The sequence below is a fragment of the Pseudophryne corroboree genome, chromosome 2 (assembly GCF_028390025.1).
Source record: "Pseudophryne corroboree isolate aPseCor3 chromosome 2, aPseCor3.hap2, whole genome shotgun sequence".
In the NCBI taxonomy this organism is placed as follows: domain Eukaryota; kingdom Metazoa; phylum Chordata; class Amphibia; order Anura; family Myobatrachidae; genus Pseudophryne; species Pseudophryne corroboree.
The window spans coordinates 458,981,981-458,998,005 of NC_086445.1; the positions used below are offsets into that span (position 1 = coordinate 458,981,981).

The window sequence follows — 16,025 nt, forward strand, 5'->3', positions numbered from 1 at the left end:
TAATGTGAAGTGAGAACATGATATGGCTGTTTTAGGGATCTATTTACTAAGCCTTGGATGGAGATAAAGTACCAGCCAACCAGCTACCAACATCCTTTATTCAAACACAGCCTGTGACATGGTAGTTAGGAGCTGATTGGCTAGAACTTTATCTCCGTCTGCTTTATCTCAACCCAAGGCTTAGTAAATAGACCCTTTAAATGGCAATTGTACTATAGGTCAAGACCTACATACATGGAACTGATAATGTATATTATACTGAGAGCAGACACAGCTGTATATGTTGGCATGGATCTCCTGTTGGTCCTTAGGAGTAAGACCACACAGCTGCAGCTATAGCTGTGTATTAAATAGCCCCCATAGATTAGCATTAGCAGTGACAGCATTACCAGTAAGGCAGACTAATGTAGTCATTATTGTGCATATTCTTTAATTTCTTACACAACACTATTAAACCTTTTAACAAAGTAATTGAGTTTTAATGGTATGAAATCCTGGCACTCTTAAAGCTTCATTTTTAATTAGCTTGCTATTTCCCTTGGACTTATTTGGCTTAACATCCCTCTTGCTTTTGATGTACTCTAAATTCTGAAACCACTTAAGCATTCAATCCAATTTAATAATTCATAATTACAAAATCACCTTTTCTTTTGGAATAAAGGAATTCATCAAGGGTATCATTTATGTGCTAATTAATGTTGAATGCCCTTAAATTTCTCTACTCCACATACATTAAGCCAGTACTGACTTGACAGTGGGGACCGATTGTTTTACCGTCATCATCGATACCTGCTTTTGGCTTTGCACTTGTGCTGTGTTTCTGTGTTGTGCTGACTCTTGCTGTAAAATGAGGTATTGGTGCTTGTCCTTTTTTTTAATCAACTTTTTTTTTTCTTGCAGTTATTCCATTCTTATCCTCCGGCTGTATCTGGCATTCCTCCGATGATTCCGCCCACTGGTCCTTTTGGATCACTTCAAGGGGCATTTCAACCTAAGGTGAGAAGTGATTTACTATTTATTTGTCTGCTTTGAATAAACTAAAATACTTTTGGAATTGGAGATTTATTATAGTTAAATTTCACATACGGGTGATTCTCCAGAAGTGAATATAAAGTCCTGTGCATCACATTCTTTTAATTTTTTTTTCTTTTTAAATTGGTCTGTTAAGAAATTGTTCTTATATGAAAATGTAATTTCTTAGTAGCAATGCCTTACCCTATTGCTTAAGACCTACTAAAATCTTGGTATTTTGGAGAATATGTCGTTTAAATTTGTGTAGCTGTCCCATGCATCACAGAGAATTGCCCATATAATCTGCGGGCTGCACCCACTCTGTGGAATTCCCTACCACGTACAATAAGACTCTCCTCTAGTCTCCAAACTTCAAGCGTTCCCTGAAAACTCACCTATTCAGACAAGCTTATCAAATTCCAGAACCGATCACATTACCTTCATAGCTTTCCTATCCAATGATATCCCCACAGTACAGTACACACATATCCCCCACATATTTTCTTTCTTCACACTCCCGTCCTCCTGACCCTGGTTCATCACTGCTGTGATGTGATATCATGCAGCCCACCAAGAAACTTTGCAATTTGGTGGACAACTACTGTATGCAATAGATAGCGCCTATCCTCATGTATCAATGCCTATTACCCCATAGATTGTAAGCTTGCGAGCAGGGCCTTCCTACCTCTATGACTGTTTGTTTTTACCCGGTTTTGCCTTATCATTGTGTCCAGTTGTAAAGCACAACAGAATTTGCTGCGCTATATAAGAAACTGTTAATAAATAAAATAAATAAATACTCATATCCAGTTATGAGATAATACACAGCACAAACGTGTTTAGCTTTGTTCGCAAGCCTACAATGTATTGGGAACTAGGGAGTCAATGCATGAGGATAAGCATATTGCATATTAATGCTGCCAAATTGCATAGGTAAAAGATTATTGGTAGGCTAATTGGTATAGTCAAACACCAAAGTTGGCCTGGGGTCAGTGGCCTGTGTGGATGTAGAGAACACATGTATGAACTGTGTAGAGGGGAGATAATAAGCTAGAAAATCTAATAGAGGTTACAGGTGTAGTTCTGGAATTTGATAAGATTGCCTCAAGAGTTAATCTTTCGGGAGTTAGATGTAGTATGTAACCGTGAATAGGAGCAGGTAATGAGATGCAGATCTTATGCAGAGTGGAGAGGTCAACTTTGAGTTATTTGGAATAGGTGATGTACTGCATGTTGGTGTAGTTTTGTTGATAGTCTTATACAGTATGTAAGCAAAAGTATTTTATATTGACATTGGTAAAATACAGCCAACCAGTGTATTGACAGTGTATTGGAGCAGCAGTAGAAGAACATTTTTTTTACAAGGAAAATCAGTATAGCTTCTGCACTCAAAATGCATTGTTAGGGTTGAAAGTCTGTTTAGGGCAGGGGTGGGCAATTATTTCAGCTGGGGGGCCGCTTAACACTTCCAGTGAATATTCGAGGGCCACACACAAGGGCGGGGCCTAATATGAATGACAAATATTTGTAGGAGTAAGTCCTGGGCTGCGCAGAGACTGCACAAAGTAGATTTTTGCAGCTCTGCGTACACATACGATCGTATACTTGCACGGGTGAATTTACACTCCTCCTGGGGGTGGCGACTACCCGAACGCAGGACAGCAAAATTTGCAGCACAGTGATCAGGTCTGAATCAGCCCCTTAGTCAGCAGTTGCTGCAAAATGAGACCCGTTATAGGGCCCAATTCAGACCCGGTCGCTGCTGTGTATTTTCGCACAGCGAGTGATCGGGTCTGAACTGCGTATGCATTGCAGTGATCAGGCACATCGGTCCGCCGCGCTGGAGAGCGTCAGGCAGTGATGGGATGGTGCGAACAAAGCGATCGCACAGGTGATCGCAAAGTGATTGACAGGAAGAGGCCATTTGTGGGTGGCAACTGACCGGTTTAGAGGAGTGCACGGAAAAATGCAGGAGGGACCAGGCGTTTGGAGGGAGGGTTTCTGACGTCAGCTCCGGCCCCGATCATCGCACTGGAAGAGTAAGTCCTGGGCTGTGCAGAGACTGCACAAACTTTTGTTTCTGCAGCTCTCCTGCACATGCGATCGCTCCCCTGCACAGCGATTACCTCCTCCCCCTGTAGGCGGCGACTACCTGATCGTAGCAGTGCAAAAATCACACCCTAGCGATCAGGTCTGAATTGGGCCCATAGTTTATATATATATATATATATATATATATATATATATAAATATAAACATAGTATTAATATATATATATATATATAACTATAAAAACATAGTATTTATATATATATATATATATATATATATATATCTATAAAAACACACACACCACAATATACATTACACCGCATACGTAGTTTTTTACAGGCAAAATACAAATGTCTAAAAAACACATCCAGTAATAAAAAAATAAAAATAAAAAACTGCTGAAAACAAACAAACAAACAAACAAACAAACAAACAGCATCCTGTGTCATGCTGCTATCAATCGTATTCACAGCTGGTTAGTAGCTCCCCCCCCCCCCCTCTCCTCTTCCCTGAACCCACATAGCAGTCTCAAACCTCCCCTCTCCCTTAAACCCATATAGCAGTCTCTACCCCCCTTCCCCCACCCCTGAACCCATATAGCAGTCACTACCCCCCTTCCCCTGAACCTATACAGCAGTCTCTACCCCCCTTCCCCTGAACCTATACAGCAGTCTCTACCCCCCTCCTCTCCTCTCCCCCCCCCCCCCTTCGGACCCATATAGCAGCTTTACCTTTGATGCATTTTTTTCACAGTGGCAGATCTGCTGCCCAGATTATCCACCGCCTTCTGCCAGATCCGCTGCCCGCTTCGCAGAGCCGCTGCTGCTACCCGCTGCCCTCTGCACGCTCCTGCCGTGGCTCCACCCCCTATGCCGCCCAGCGCCTGATGTCACAGAGGAAATCCCGGTCAGTAGACCGGGTATTTCCTCAGCGGCGCCGCATCTCGGAGCTTCGTAGCGCAATGACAAACGGCTCAGCCGGGCCGCTTGTCATTGCACAGTGGTATGGGACAGCGGGCCAGGCAGAATCGGTTCGCGGGCCGCATCCGGCCCGCGGGCCGCATGTTGCCCAACCCTAGTTTAGGGGAAGACAAGTAAGGAGACCCTTGCTATGGTCAATGCGGGAGATAATGAGTGCAGGAGTGTGTGCAATGTCTTATGTGAGATGGGTGCATAATCTGCATGTGTTTCTTAGATGTACAGTAACATGATCTGGAAAGAGATCAAATGTGCAGAGTATAAGACAGTTCTGAGTCAAGGATAACACTTAGGCAGCGATATTGAGGAGTACGGTTTATTGTTGGGTTATCAACAGAAATGTCAGGCCAGTAACTGCTATTGGCTAGTGGGTACATTATTAACTCTGTTTTTTGAAAGATTGAGTTTGAGGTGGCGAGATGACATCCAAGATGAAAAGGCAGACATTCAATAACGCGTCCAACACAGATGGGGAGAGAACTGGAGTGGATAGGTAAATTTGGGTATCATCGCGTAGAGATGAAACAGAAACCTAAGGGAGCTTATTAGCTTTACAAGAGTGGTAGTATGGATAGAGAAGCGAAGAGGACCTAGGACTGAGCGGAAAGAAGGCGGATGTAGAGAAATAAACAGTAGAAGAGATTTAATAAGTAAGATGAGAACTAGAATAGTACAGTGTCTTAAAAATCAAGGGATTGTAGCATTTGCATGAGATTAGTGTTGTCAAGTGTCAAACTCATCAAAGAGATCTAGGAGATGTAAGCAAGTAATGGCCTTTAGATTTAATGAATGCGTATGTGCCTTTAAATTTCTGGGTATAAATAGGAGCACAAAAATTGTGGTTGTATGTATATGAGTTTAATGCCCTGTTGGAAGGAATGAACTAATAGACATGGGTCACTGTCTGGTGATTACTATGTACATACAGTATACTGAAGCATATAGTGTACAGATGTGACCTCATACATCTTTGTTGCAATCAAGCCAAACAGCCTCTTTTGGCAAACCAGGTTGCGTGAGAATCTTCTAGTGCTGGGTATCGTTCTTGCATCTTTTTTTTTTTTTTTTTTTTTGCATCTTTATGTATTTATATGTCCGTTTTTGCCTTGATAGAATGGTTAGTTTCTACTTGTACTTTATTTAATTGCAGTTTAGGTTTGTACAGAGGTAGCTAGATAGTTCACCATGTTTTTTGAATAGGCACTTACAGATGTATCCTCATACACCCAGCCTCAATACGCCATGCAGTGCGAGATACCTGGCGTGAGTGAGCCGCCAGGTCTGTGCAACTCTGCTTACGTCGGGCGTCTTTTCTTGCTGAAAATGCATTTTAGTCAGGTGCACCCTACACCCTAGCCACATCGCGTTGCAACTAAGCTGCTTTTTCAGCAAAAAAAGATCCCAATATTAGCAGAGTCTCACGGGACCTGGCGTGCAGACAGGGGCTTTTTGACGCGACTGCAGCAATGCTGTACAAGGACACATATATGTATTAGCAGGAACAGATATACCGGCTAATACAATCACCTTTGCTTTGCATCAAAAAACAGTCTTTTGTTTCAGTATATTTTTGGTGTTTGGGTGTATATTAAAGTACAGCATATTTTCCTAATTGCTGAGCACTGCTCAAGTGGTTTCTTTTCCTTACTCTAGTATGGCTTTTTGCACATAACAGAGTTAAGTGGCTCTGATAGAATAATCTGCACTTGCAATCTAATACTTCTCTGACCCAAGGTCAGTGTAACTGACTTAACCTGCTTACGTGATGTGATATTTAAAGTTAATGTGCACCCTTAATGGTTTGTGAATGTAATAGCAGCCTGTTAGCTAGGTGGTCAAAGTTCATCATAAATTATGTAGGATCAGTGGAAGGTATTGTTTCCTTCTTTATTATGAAGTGTCACTGTGGAAAGGTACCTGTGTACACATGTTTAATGATACGCTAAGCTGTCTGCATTGTCTCTATGGAGACCCTATTGACAGAACATGTTATGTAGAGAGTTTACAGCTCTATTTTGTAAAAAAAAAGAAAACTAATTAATTTGGTAACCGTTTTAATATAAGTGAGCATGTGATCTAGACATAGCTGACAGTACAGGGCATCTCCAAAGTAGAACGGTTCAATTGATAACTTTGTGGTAACGCTGAAGAGATCGTGTGTAATTTCATCCAGGTTAGAGATAGGAGCTTTTCTTTTATCCATGTCCCCAGAGGAATATTGTCTAAGACACTCAGCCTATTGACACTTGCAATAAAGAACTGTACAGTGACCCTGGTCCACAACCTGTAGAATGGTAACACTAACCTTTCTATATCCTGCTGTTTAGAAGGCAAATGCTTTATGTTACAATATAAAGGTTGACAAAGGGTGAACACTAGAAAGATTCATGTTAATATTGGCCATCATTTCCACTACCAAAACTGATGATGTTTAGCTTCGCTTATCAAGGAAAGTCACATGTCATTAGGCCTGAGCGGTCTGCAAATGCCAGGCAGAGGGGCTTGTCAGACACAAAGCTAAAGAGATACAAAGTAGCATGGAGTAGACAACTATTGTCATGTTCAATTAATTTCAGCTGTTATTTCTTTCTCAGACTTCCAATCATATTGATGTTGCTGCCAGACCTGGAACTGTCCCTCACACCCTGCTACAGAAGGACCCAAGGGTAAGTGGAAGGAGAACAACTCAGTCCACAGTGTCACCATTATGTCAACATGTTTCTCATCCTCCTGGGAGTGATAAATGTCCTTGTCACAAGAGCTGGTCAGTCATACACCTTGTGCATTCCCCAGAATGTAACATTTTCTCTTTGCTTGAGGGACAAGTTCAATATGACGTTTCTCTTGATAATTTTTATTGTCATGTCTTGTACTATTGCTGTTGTTTGCTGCAGGACCAAGGCACATAACTAAATCATACTAGGCCTCGCTGCAAATCTCATCAGGAGATCCTACTGGCTGCTTGACATACCCTGATCTAATATTACATCCCAAGCCAAAAGGACAGGCATCCCACTACATTTAGATCTTATCCGTCAGGATTGGAATGATCACTATTAACTAATGATAAGAACTGGACACAAATTACTAAAGAGATAATTGGGGTTATAAAAAGTACACAGTTTATCCCTTTAAACATGTGAAATGTCCTCTGTGTTTAACAGTTGCTTACAGTCTGTCACTTCCTTTGTACATAAAGAATCATATGTACTAAGTCTTGGAGAGTGATAAAGCGCAAAGAGATAAACTACCAACCAATCAGCTCCTAACTCATTTTTTTTCAAACACAGCCTGTAACGTGGCACTTTGGAGCTAATTGGCTGGTACTTTATCTCTCTCCACTTTATCACTCTCAGGGGCTTAGTACATCTCTCCCACAGTATGCTTTGAAGTATAAACGTAAATTGCACCTGTCGCCCACACAAACAATGGTAGAGCCATTACATGAGCTAAAGTAGGCTACAGACCATACGTAGCAGATGGAGCATACCGTAATGGAGCAATAGGGTAATCCAGATCATGGCAAAATAACTTCAACCAATTATATTTCAATTGTAGCATGGCACGGCTAACTATCGTTAGCTCATTAAACATGCTCTGTCTGTATATAAGCTGCTTCCGCTGTGTAAAAGATGGGTGCAGCTAGAGGAGGCTAGTGAAGTCTTTGCTGTAGCTCATTTTTCTCACAGTGCCTGATTGCACAGTACAGAACACTTTTTGTACCACTTCACCTAGATGGTTGGCTTTCTGCACATTAAGCTCATGCCTATTCTATACTTCCACGATACTGTGAGGCAAACTAGTTTGCGCCTAAGGGATATGTACTAAGCAGTGATAAAAGTGGAGAATGAGCCAGTGGAGAAGTTGTCCATGGCACACAATCAGCTGCTCTGTATACTTTTATAGTATGCAAATTATAAATGTTACATCAATGCTGATTGGTTGCCATGGGCAACTTCTCCACTGGATCATTTTTCCACTTGTATCACTATTAAGTACATCTCCCCCTAAGTGTGCTGTGTGCATTACAAATATTGCAATGTGCAATATTGTAAATGTCACAACGTTAGACCAAATTCCTACTGCTTTGGATCAACTCCTTTCATTTTAATGTATTTTTCTGTTTTTCTTGTGAAACAGTGCTTGTGTTAGCCTCATTTATGAATGAGTTGGTAATGAGACTGTAATTATTACAGTGTTTGAAGATTTGTGGAGAGAGTTTTTTAAGTCAGTGCGCTTAGTCTACCGTCCAAAAGTTCCTTTTAAAGGAAGGGGTCGTTAGAAAGTCCTGCTGTTTGGACTTAGTCGGTTGTGGATGCTCCGTCAATGAACACCTCCCAAGCTTCTTTGGTGGCAGCTCAGTTCTTCAAGAAATGACTTGGGTATGTTCAGTCATACAATTCTGTGGAGGCAGGGGAGAAGAACAAGCGCCATATGGTGTAGTATTTTCAATCAATGGAAGTAGTAGATACGTATATAATGTAAGTACCGGATAGATTCTTGAGATTAGGCCTGTCTGTCTCACTAAGTTCTTTGTAGCTGTTCACCACCTAGGAGACAAAGATCATCGCCATATAGTGTAGTAACCTCGGATATACTTTGGGGTACCCTCCCCTATATTTCATGCGTACCAAAGTAAAGATTCAATATAGCATGTAGGATATACTTATATCCAAACAGATCTAGTCGGTCCAATATGATGTAATGGCTGAATCAGTCACCTGCTACTGCCTTATATAGCAAAAGTTTTTTAATCAACAAAATTAATAATATACAAATTCAGATAAAAGTAAAACAAAATAGAAAATCTTAGCTGATTGGTATAGGCAAATAGGCAGGTCAGTCTCAACGCGTTTCGCCTCCAGGGCTTCCTCAGGAGAAGGAAGCCCTGGAGGCGAAACGCGTTGAGACTGACCTGCCTATTTGCCTATACCAATCAGCTAAAATTTTCTATTTTGTTTTACTTTTATCTGAATTTGTATATTATTAATTTTGTTGATTAAAAAACTTTTGCTATATAAGGCAGTAGCAGGCGACTGATTCAGCCATTACATCATATTGGACCGACTAGATCTGTTTGGATATAAGTATATCCTACATGCTATATTGAATCTTTACTTTGGTACGCATGAAATATAGGGGAGGGTACCCCAAAGTATATCCGAGGTTACTACACTATATGGCGATGATCTTTGTCTCCTAGGTGGTGAACAGCTACAAAGAACTTAGTGAGACAGACAGGCCTAATCTCAAGAATCTATCCGGTACTTACATTATATACGTATCTACTACTTCCATTGATTGAAAATACTACACCATATGGCGCTTGTTCTTCTCCCCTGCCTCCACAGTGTTTGAAGATTTGTTTAACAATGTGCAAAGTTCACCTAGCTATGGGCCTAATTCAGACCAGGTCGCAAGCAGGAGTTTTTTGCACTGCTGCGACCAGTTAGTCGCCGCCTACAGGGGGATGGGGTAATCGCTATGCAGGGATGCGAATGCATGTGCAGAGAGCTGCACAAACAAAAGTTTGTGCAGTCTCTGCACAGCTCAGGACTTACTCAGCCGCTGCGATGATCCTGCCTGGAGCTGACGTCAGGAACCCTCCCTTCAAACTGCTGGACACGCCTGCGTTTCTTTGGACACTCCCTGGAAATGGTCAGTTGACACGCACAAACGGCCTCTTCCTGACAATCTGGTGCAATCGCTTTTTTCAGTAAGTCCGTCGCTCTCCGGCGTTCCCCGTCGCTGGGGGAACCTCGCGCCTGCGCTTTGCGGTGGATACGCATGACCAGTTCAGACCCGATTGCTGCTGTGTGAAAACGTACAGCAGCGATCAGGTCTGATTGACCCCCTATGTCCTTGTCTACCTAAGTACAAGCAGAAGGAGCAAGAAGCATCCAGTTAAAAATATAGGATAAGACCTGGTGTTAAACTGACGTCCTTTTGAGGAGTGGCAATGGTTTTGCGCCCATTTGAACCTCAAGTAATGCCATTAAATATTTACCCTCTTCACACATTTTTCTAATTCCAGCAAATGTAAAGCTTGCTTCTGCACTGTTTCACAAAGCTTTGGTTCTCTATACTTTTCTGTACTTTACAAGGAATGCCCTCACTCCATCCAGTGCTTCATGTCAGTTGGTGCCAACTTGGGCTACCATCTTGCTTCTTAAGCCTAAAGTATGCACTTTAACGAAATCCAAAGAGCGCTTGTAACTGAACTTTGCCCATTTTGCGCCTCAGAAATGAGGCCCGGTTTTGGTATATGTATATTTAAGACAGTAATACATTTTATATAGCATAGTGTCCGTGGCAGAACTAGCGAGCGGTGGGCAAAGGTGCGACAAAATGCTTTGGGCCCCACCCTCATCCCGTCCAAGTCCACCCCCTCACCCATGGAGAGGATCTGGTGAGGGGGACCTGCTCAGGGCCAGGGAAATGGATACCTAGCAACAGTGCCGTAACTAGACATTTTAGCGCTGTGTGCAAGAAACGGCATCGGAGCACCCCCTCTATGTAAAACAGGGGCAGTGCGCGCCACAGGCGCGCGCAAAAAATATAGGGACGTGGCTTCATGGGGAAGGGGTGTGGCCACAAAATAATACCAATTCATATAACGGTGCAAGGTAGTCTCCATTATTCAAATGACGCCGCACAGTAGCACCACTACACCAGGTAGAGCCCTTATACACATTACGGCGGACAGATTCCCCTTTTTACACATTACGGCAGACAGCGTCCCCTTTTTACACATTACGGCAGACAGCGTCCCCTTTTTACACATTACGGCAGACAACGTCCCCTTTTTACACATTACGGCAGACAGCGTCCCCTTTTTACACATTACGGCAGACAGAATAGATAGATAGATAGATAGATAGACAGAAAGAAAGAATAGATTATACTTACTGTCTCTGCTGGCAGTCAGACTCCTCGGTGCAGGCAGTCACTGTCAGGCAGCCGCAGATCCCGTTTAGGGGAGAAGAAGGAGGAGGGAGGGGGACTCGGGAGCCGCAGCAGCGCAACGTAATTGGTGGAGGCGCTGCTGCAGCTGTCTCTGTCCTTTCACATAGGCTGCCCGCCGCCGCTGTGATGAGGGAAGCGCATCCTAGCATTCACAGCGGCGGAGGACAGCCTATGTGGAAGGGGAGGGAAAGTTGCAGCAGCGCCTCCACCAATTACATAGCGCTGCTGCGGCTCCCTCCTCCACCTCCCTCCTCTTCCTTTCCCCCCTGTGGCCACTGCGTTCCTGCTGCTCCTCTTCTCGTAGGGCGGCGGTGGCCCGCAGCACACAGCGGCATGTAATGAGTCAGTTTGACTCATTACATGCCGCACTGGCTTTGGGCCCCTGGACAGTGGCGGGCCCCAGTGCAAGGCACTGCATAGTGTCACAAATGAAATAGGCTACAAAAGGGCATTGACTCTCTCTACAGTATATATACATACAGATGTGTCCTCATACATTATTGCTGCGTACACACATATACTCGTAAACATGTAAAAGATAAAGTACTATAGTTTTATTATATTTTTTAGTCACACACAGCCGCCATTTTCCATAGAGGATATGGTTTATTTCTGCCTAATATTTGGGTTAATAAAGAAATCTTTAAAGGTGAAATAAAAGAACCCTTATGTTTTTATTTACTTAAGCAAAGACATTCATTGTCTTTAAGCCTACTACCCGTTGTACTCTGTTTCTTTCCAAAGCAAGGCAGGTTCCCCTGTGGGGATGGAGTGGAAAGAGTTTGTGCATGAAATGCAGTATTTGTTGTTGTTGTAACGATACGCTCCAGTATTCCCTGAGCTGCTGTATTATTGAGTGTGCTGATGAAATATTGATGTAATTGGTGGATTGGAGTCTCTTGATTTACAAGTCTCTGTTGAACAAACAGGAGCATGCATTCAAAAGCTTTAGGTATGCAGTCTAGCAAATGGTATTTACATGAAGTTAAACAAATCTAAAATGGACTATGGTTTAATTGAAGTTCTCCTTATGCAGATGTGTCCTCATACACCTAGCCTCAATACGCCAGGACTCGAGAAGCCTTGTGCGAGTGAGCAGTCCCAAGCGGTTTAGCGTAGCAAGTTTTTCTTTAAATGTGCGTCTTATTCACACTGCAGCTGCAGCAAAATACCACTCAGTCTGTAATAGAGACACCGGGCTGTGGAATTAACCGCACAGGAATTAGTTTTAAATACAGGTTGAGTCTCCCTTATCCAAAATGCTCGGGACCAGAGTTATTTTGGATATCTGATTTTTCCGTATTTTGGAATAATTGCATACCATAATGAGATATCATGGTGATGGGACCTAAGTCTAAGCACAGAATGCATTTATGTTTCATATAGACCTTATACACTCAGCCGGAAGGTCATTTAAGCCAATATTTTTTATAACTTTGTACATTAAACAAAGTGTGTATACATACACACAATTCATTTATGTTTCATATACACCTTATACACACAGCCTTAAGGGTCATTTAATACAATATTTTTAATAACTTTGTGCATTAAATAAAGTTTGTGTACATTGATCCATCAGAAACAAAGGTTTCACTATCTCACTCTCACTCAAAAAAGTCTGTATTTCGGAATATTCCGTATTTCGGAATATTTGGATATGGATACTCAACCCGTATGTACAAAGTTGCAAATGAAGCACAACAGAACCTGGTGTGAATAAAAGCTGTGGGCACTGCATCGTAGCATTTCGAATACAGATTGAGGCTCATTCTCACACAGGTATATATATATATATATATATATATATAGGTATGCGTTTAACATAGTACCCGTCAGAATTCCGGCGGTCGCAATACTGGCGCGGGAATCCCAACTGGGTTACAATGCCGCCCCCAGAATACTGGCGACACAGGTGATTCTCCATCTGTGGGTGTACCTCTGTCAATGTGCTCGCCCTACTGCCGGCATTCTGGCGGATGTGATGCCGCTGTTGGTATAGTGACAGCCGGCATCCCGTGCGCCGGGATCCCATACCGATCCTTATATACAGTATCAAATTGTCTCATTACAACTAATATGCACATCTGAGTTAAAAATCGCTTTGCATGGCATACCGAGAAGGACTGTTTGGGGCGACTACAGCGATAGTGTATAGGGACACACCTGAAGTATGATTGTAGTCAGGATTGGACCTTTATTATTAAGCTGTCTGTTAATCTTTAGCTGACCGGTGAGCAGTAGAAAATAATGATAGTTCTTAGACAGATCTACTTTTCCTGTCCTGATAGTATACAACATGGAGGGCTGCAAGCCATCATAAACAAAATAAATCAACAGGAAAGAGTTTCCCTTCCCTTACAAGCCCATTCCTCATTCCTATTTCTATGTCACAGATATGATATGATATCACAACATGCCTAATCACACAAGCAAGACTCGTAGTGGACCCATCACCAATTTTCTCATCTCGCATTAAATCTCTAAGTCCAGGTTGGAATCAGGGCCATATCTAGACAATTTGGCTCCCAGTGTGAACAGTAAAAAAATGCGCCCCCCTACCTTCCCAATCGACATTCTAAAATTAAATATTTGCGTGTGCCAAAGGCCTGGCCTCACAACAGTGGGCGTAGCCTCACTGCAGTGGGCGTGGTCTTGCAGGGAAACTTACCTTACACATTATGCCAAACTCCGTTATGCCCTGTATAACATTGGGTGCCCCTTACACCATATTATGCCACACACAATAATGCCCCTTGCACCATATTATGCCCCGCACAGTAATGTCCAGGACACCAAATTATGCCCCTCAGCATGGCTACCTACTTTTAAAATTATTCCTCATTGTCAGGGGTCTCTCTTTAATGCTGTGAGCCATCTCCCATTTAGTGCACACGGTCATTGGAGTCTCTGCATCATCTCTCTCGGTGTGTTAGAAGCACTCAGCAGTCCCGGCACTTCTGGGTACTGGTGTTTCCTGTTAATTACTAGAGGTCCTACTGGTCCTTTAGCATTTGTCCTTTCCCTGACAAATGCTAGAGGTCTAGCATTTGTCTCGTCCATGGTGGCAGCTATTTTGGGTGGGACATTTTCAGTAGTATTACATGTGGTCAGCCACACTGCATCTGACCACACCTTAGAAATAGCCCTGATTGGAATAGTAGCCTTAGCTAATTTGATCTCTTTGATTTACATATTTCACAATTGTAATCTATAGTCAAGGAAATTGGTCACTGTATTTTTGTGAACTTGCAGTGTTGGTGTATAAAATCCTTACATAATTGCTTTTATATCAGAATATACACAATTTGTTTTCTATACATTCACTCCACTCAATTGACGATCAGTTATTACTACCTAATCTTTGACCATTCACCAAATACTAATCTATATTATTCAAGCAAGCTCCCATGGTCAGAATTGTTCAGGACTAATTTTTCATGGTGTTTTACTTAATTTTCCAATATAGCAACATTTTGAAGAGATCCCTGACCAGTGCCAAAAGCTTCTAGAAAGACACCTCTCTCCTCAGTGGTTTATCCCACATTACAGTGCCCCCAGTTCAGATTATGCCACATTACAGTCCCCACAATTCAGAATATGCCATATTACAGTCCACACAGTTCAGAATATGCCACATTAGAGAGTCCCCAGTACATTATAACATTCGCTAGACCAGTGGTTCTCAAACTCGGTCCTCAGGACCCCACACAGTGCATGTTTTGCAGGTAACCCAGCAAGTGCACAGGTTTATTAATTACTCACTGACACATTTTAAAAGGTACGCAGGTGGAGTTAATTATGTCACTTGTGATTCTGTGAGGAGACCTGCAAAACATGCACCGTGTGGGGTCCTGAGGACTGAGTTTGAGAACCTGTGCGCTAGACCACCACTTACCAGTATACCATCAACAACAAACACACTCCTTACCATTATAGCATCCACTAGGCACACCACTCACTGAAAATGGAAAGTCACTCCATTAGGCAGTCTTATCCTACCCAGAAGTCTGAAAGCAGATTACGGCCCTTATTCAGCATCAGTTGCAGTTGTGCTAAAAAACAAAACTACAACAGCTATAACTCGCATGCTGGGGGCCGCCCAGAATGGGGCAAGGCCATCCAGCATGCTAATGGCGGCCAGCAATGTGATCGCAATTAAAGTGAAGCCCCTACCTTCGCATCCTTTTTCTGCGTCGCAGTGGGCGTATGTGACGTCATGCAGTCACCCCGAAACCACTCCTGTTTTTACCGTTATGCCCCCGCAATGCCGCATTGCTGCCCTCGACCACCTCTGCCTGTCAATCAGACAGAGGCGTTTGCATCAATGTGATGCGATCGCATTGGCGGGCCCGCACATGTGCAAAACGGGACCTATGATACAAGCTGAATAGGGCCCTATGTCCCATTGAACTCTTATTTTATCTTACTTTTTTGCCAATGGCAACACTTCACAGGCTCCAGACCTATTGGCAGCTTTTTATTCTTACATGGCTAGCCTCATGTCTGCAGAGTCTTCAAGGCTGAGAAGATTACAGTTACAAAGTCAATGTAAAAAAGATGGGGCAAAGACAAACCAACACCTGAGGGGGATACTTCTTAATGCAGGAAATTCCCCTTTCAGTGAAGATATTCTTAATTTTGCCGCACTGCCTCTTTCTGGGACATTTCTAATTTTGGAGCCCAATGCTCACCACCCAGATTACTTCACAAAGGCTGTAATCACGGAGAAGTCTACTCTCAGACAGCGTCTTGTTCACTGATTAGCTCAGCTGTGACTGTGGGTAATATGGAAGAGCAGTAGATAGAACATATCAGTGTGGCACTTAAATGAGAGTGAGAGACAGAGGTCTGCCACCATATAAGCGCTATGTCCCCCTTTTCAGTCCAGGCAACAGGCCGGACCCAACTGATTAGCGAGCATTTCCAGGAACTCCGTAGATAACTATATTATCTGGGCTGGAGCATCATTCTCATAGCATCAGCTTCCCCTGCACCCACTATAGCTGTGCCCATGCT

At 42.8% G+C, this 16,025-nt stretch overlaps 1 protein-coding gene across 10 annotated transcripts in view; it reads left to right on the forward strand.

Moving 5' to 3' along the window:
* AUTS2 (activator of transcription and developmental regulator AUTS2) overlaps window positions 1-16,025 on the forward strand; it is a 1,933,147-nt gene that overhangs the window by 1,888,909 nt on the left and 28,213 nt on the right. For all 10 annotated transcript variants that reach the window (XM_063953747.1, XM_063953750.1, XM_063953749.1 and 7 more), the window contains 2 exons: window positions 901-996; window positions 6,635-6,706. In XM_063953747.1, the coding sequence (XP_063809817.1) occupies window positions 901-996; window positions 6,635-6,706 (168 nt within the window). The remainder of the gene's footprint in view (window positions 1-900; window positions 997-6,634; window positions 6,707-16,025) is intronic.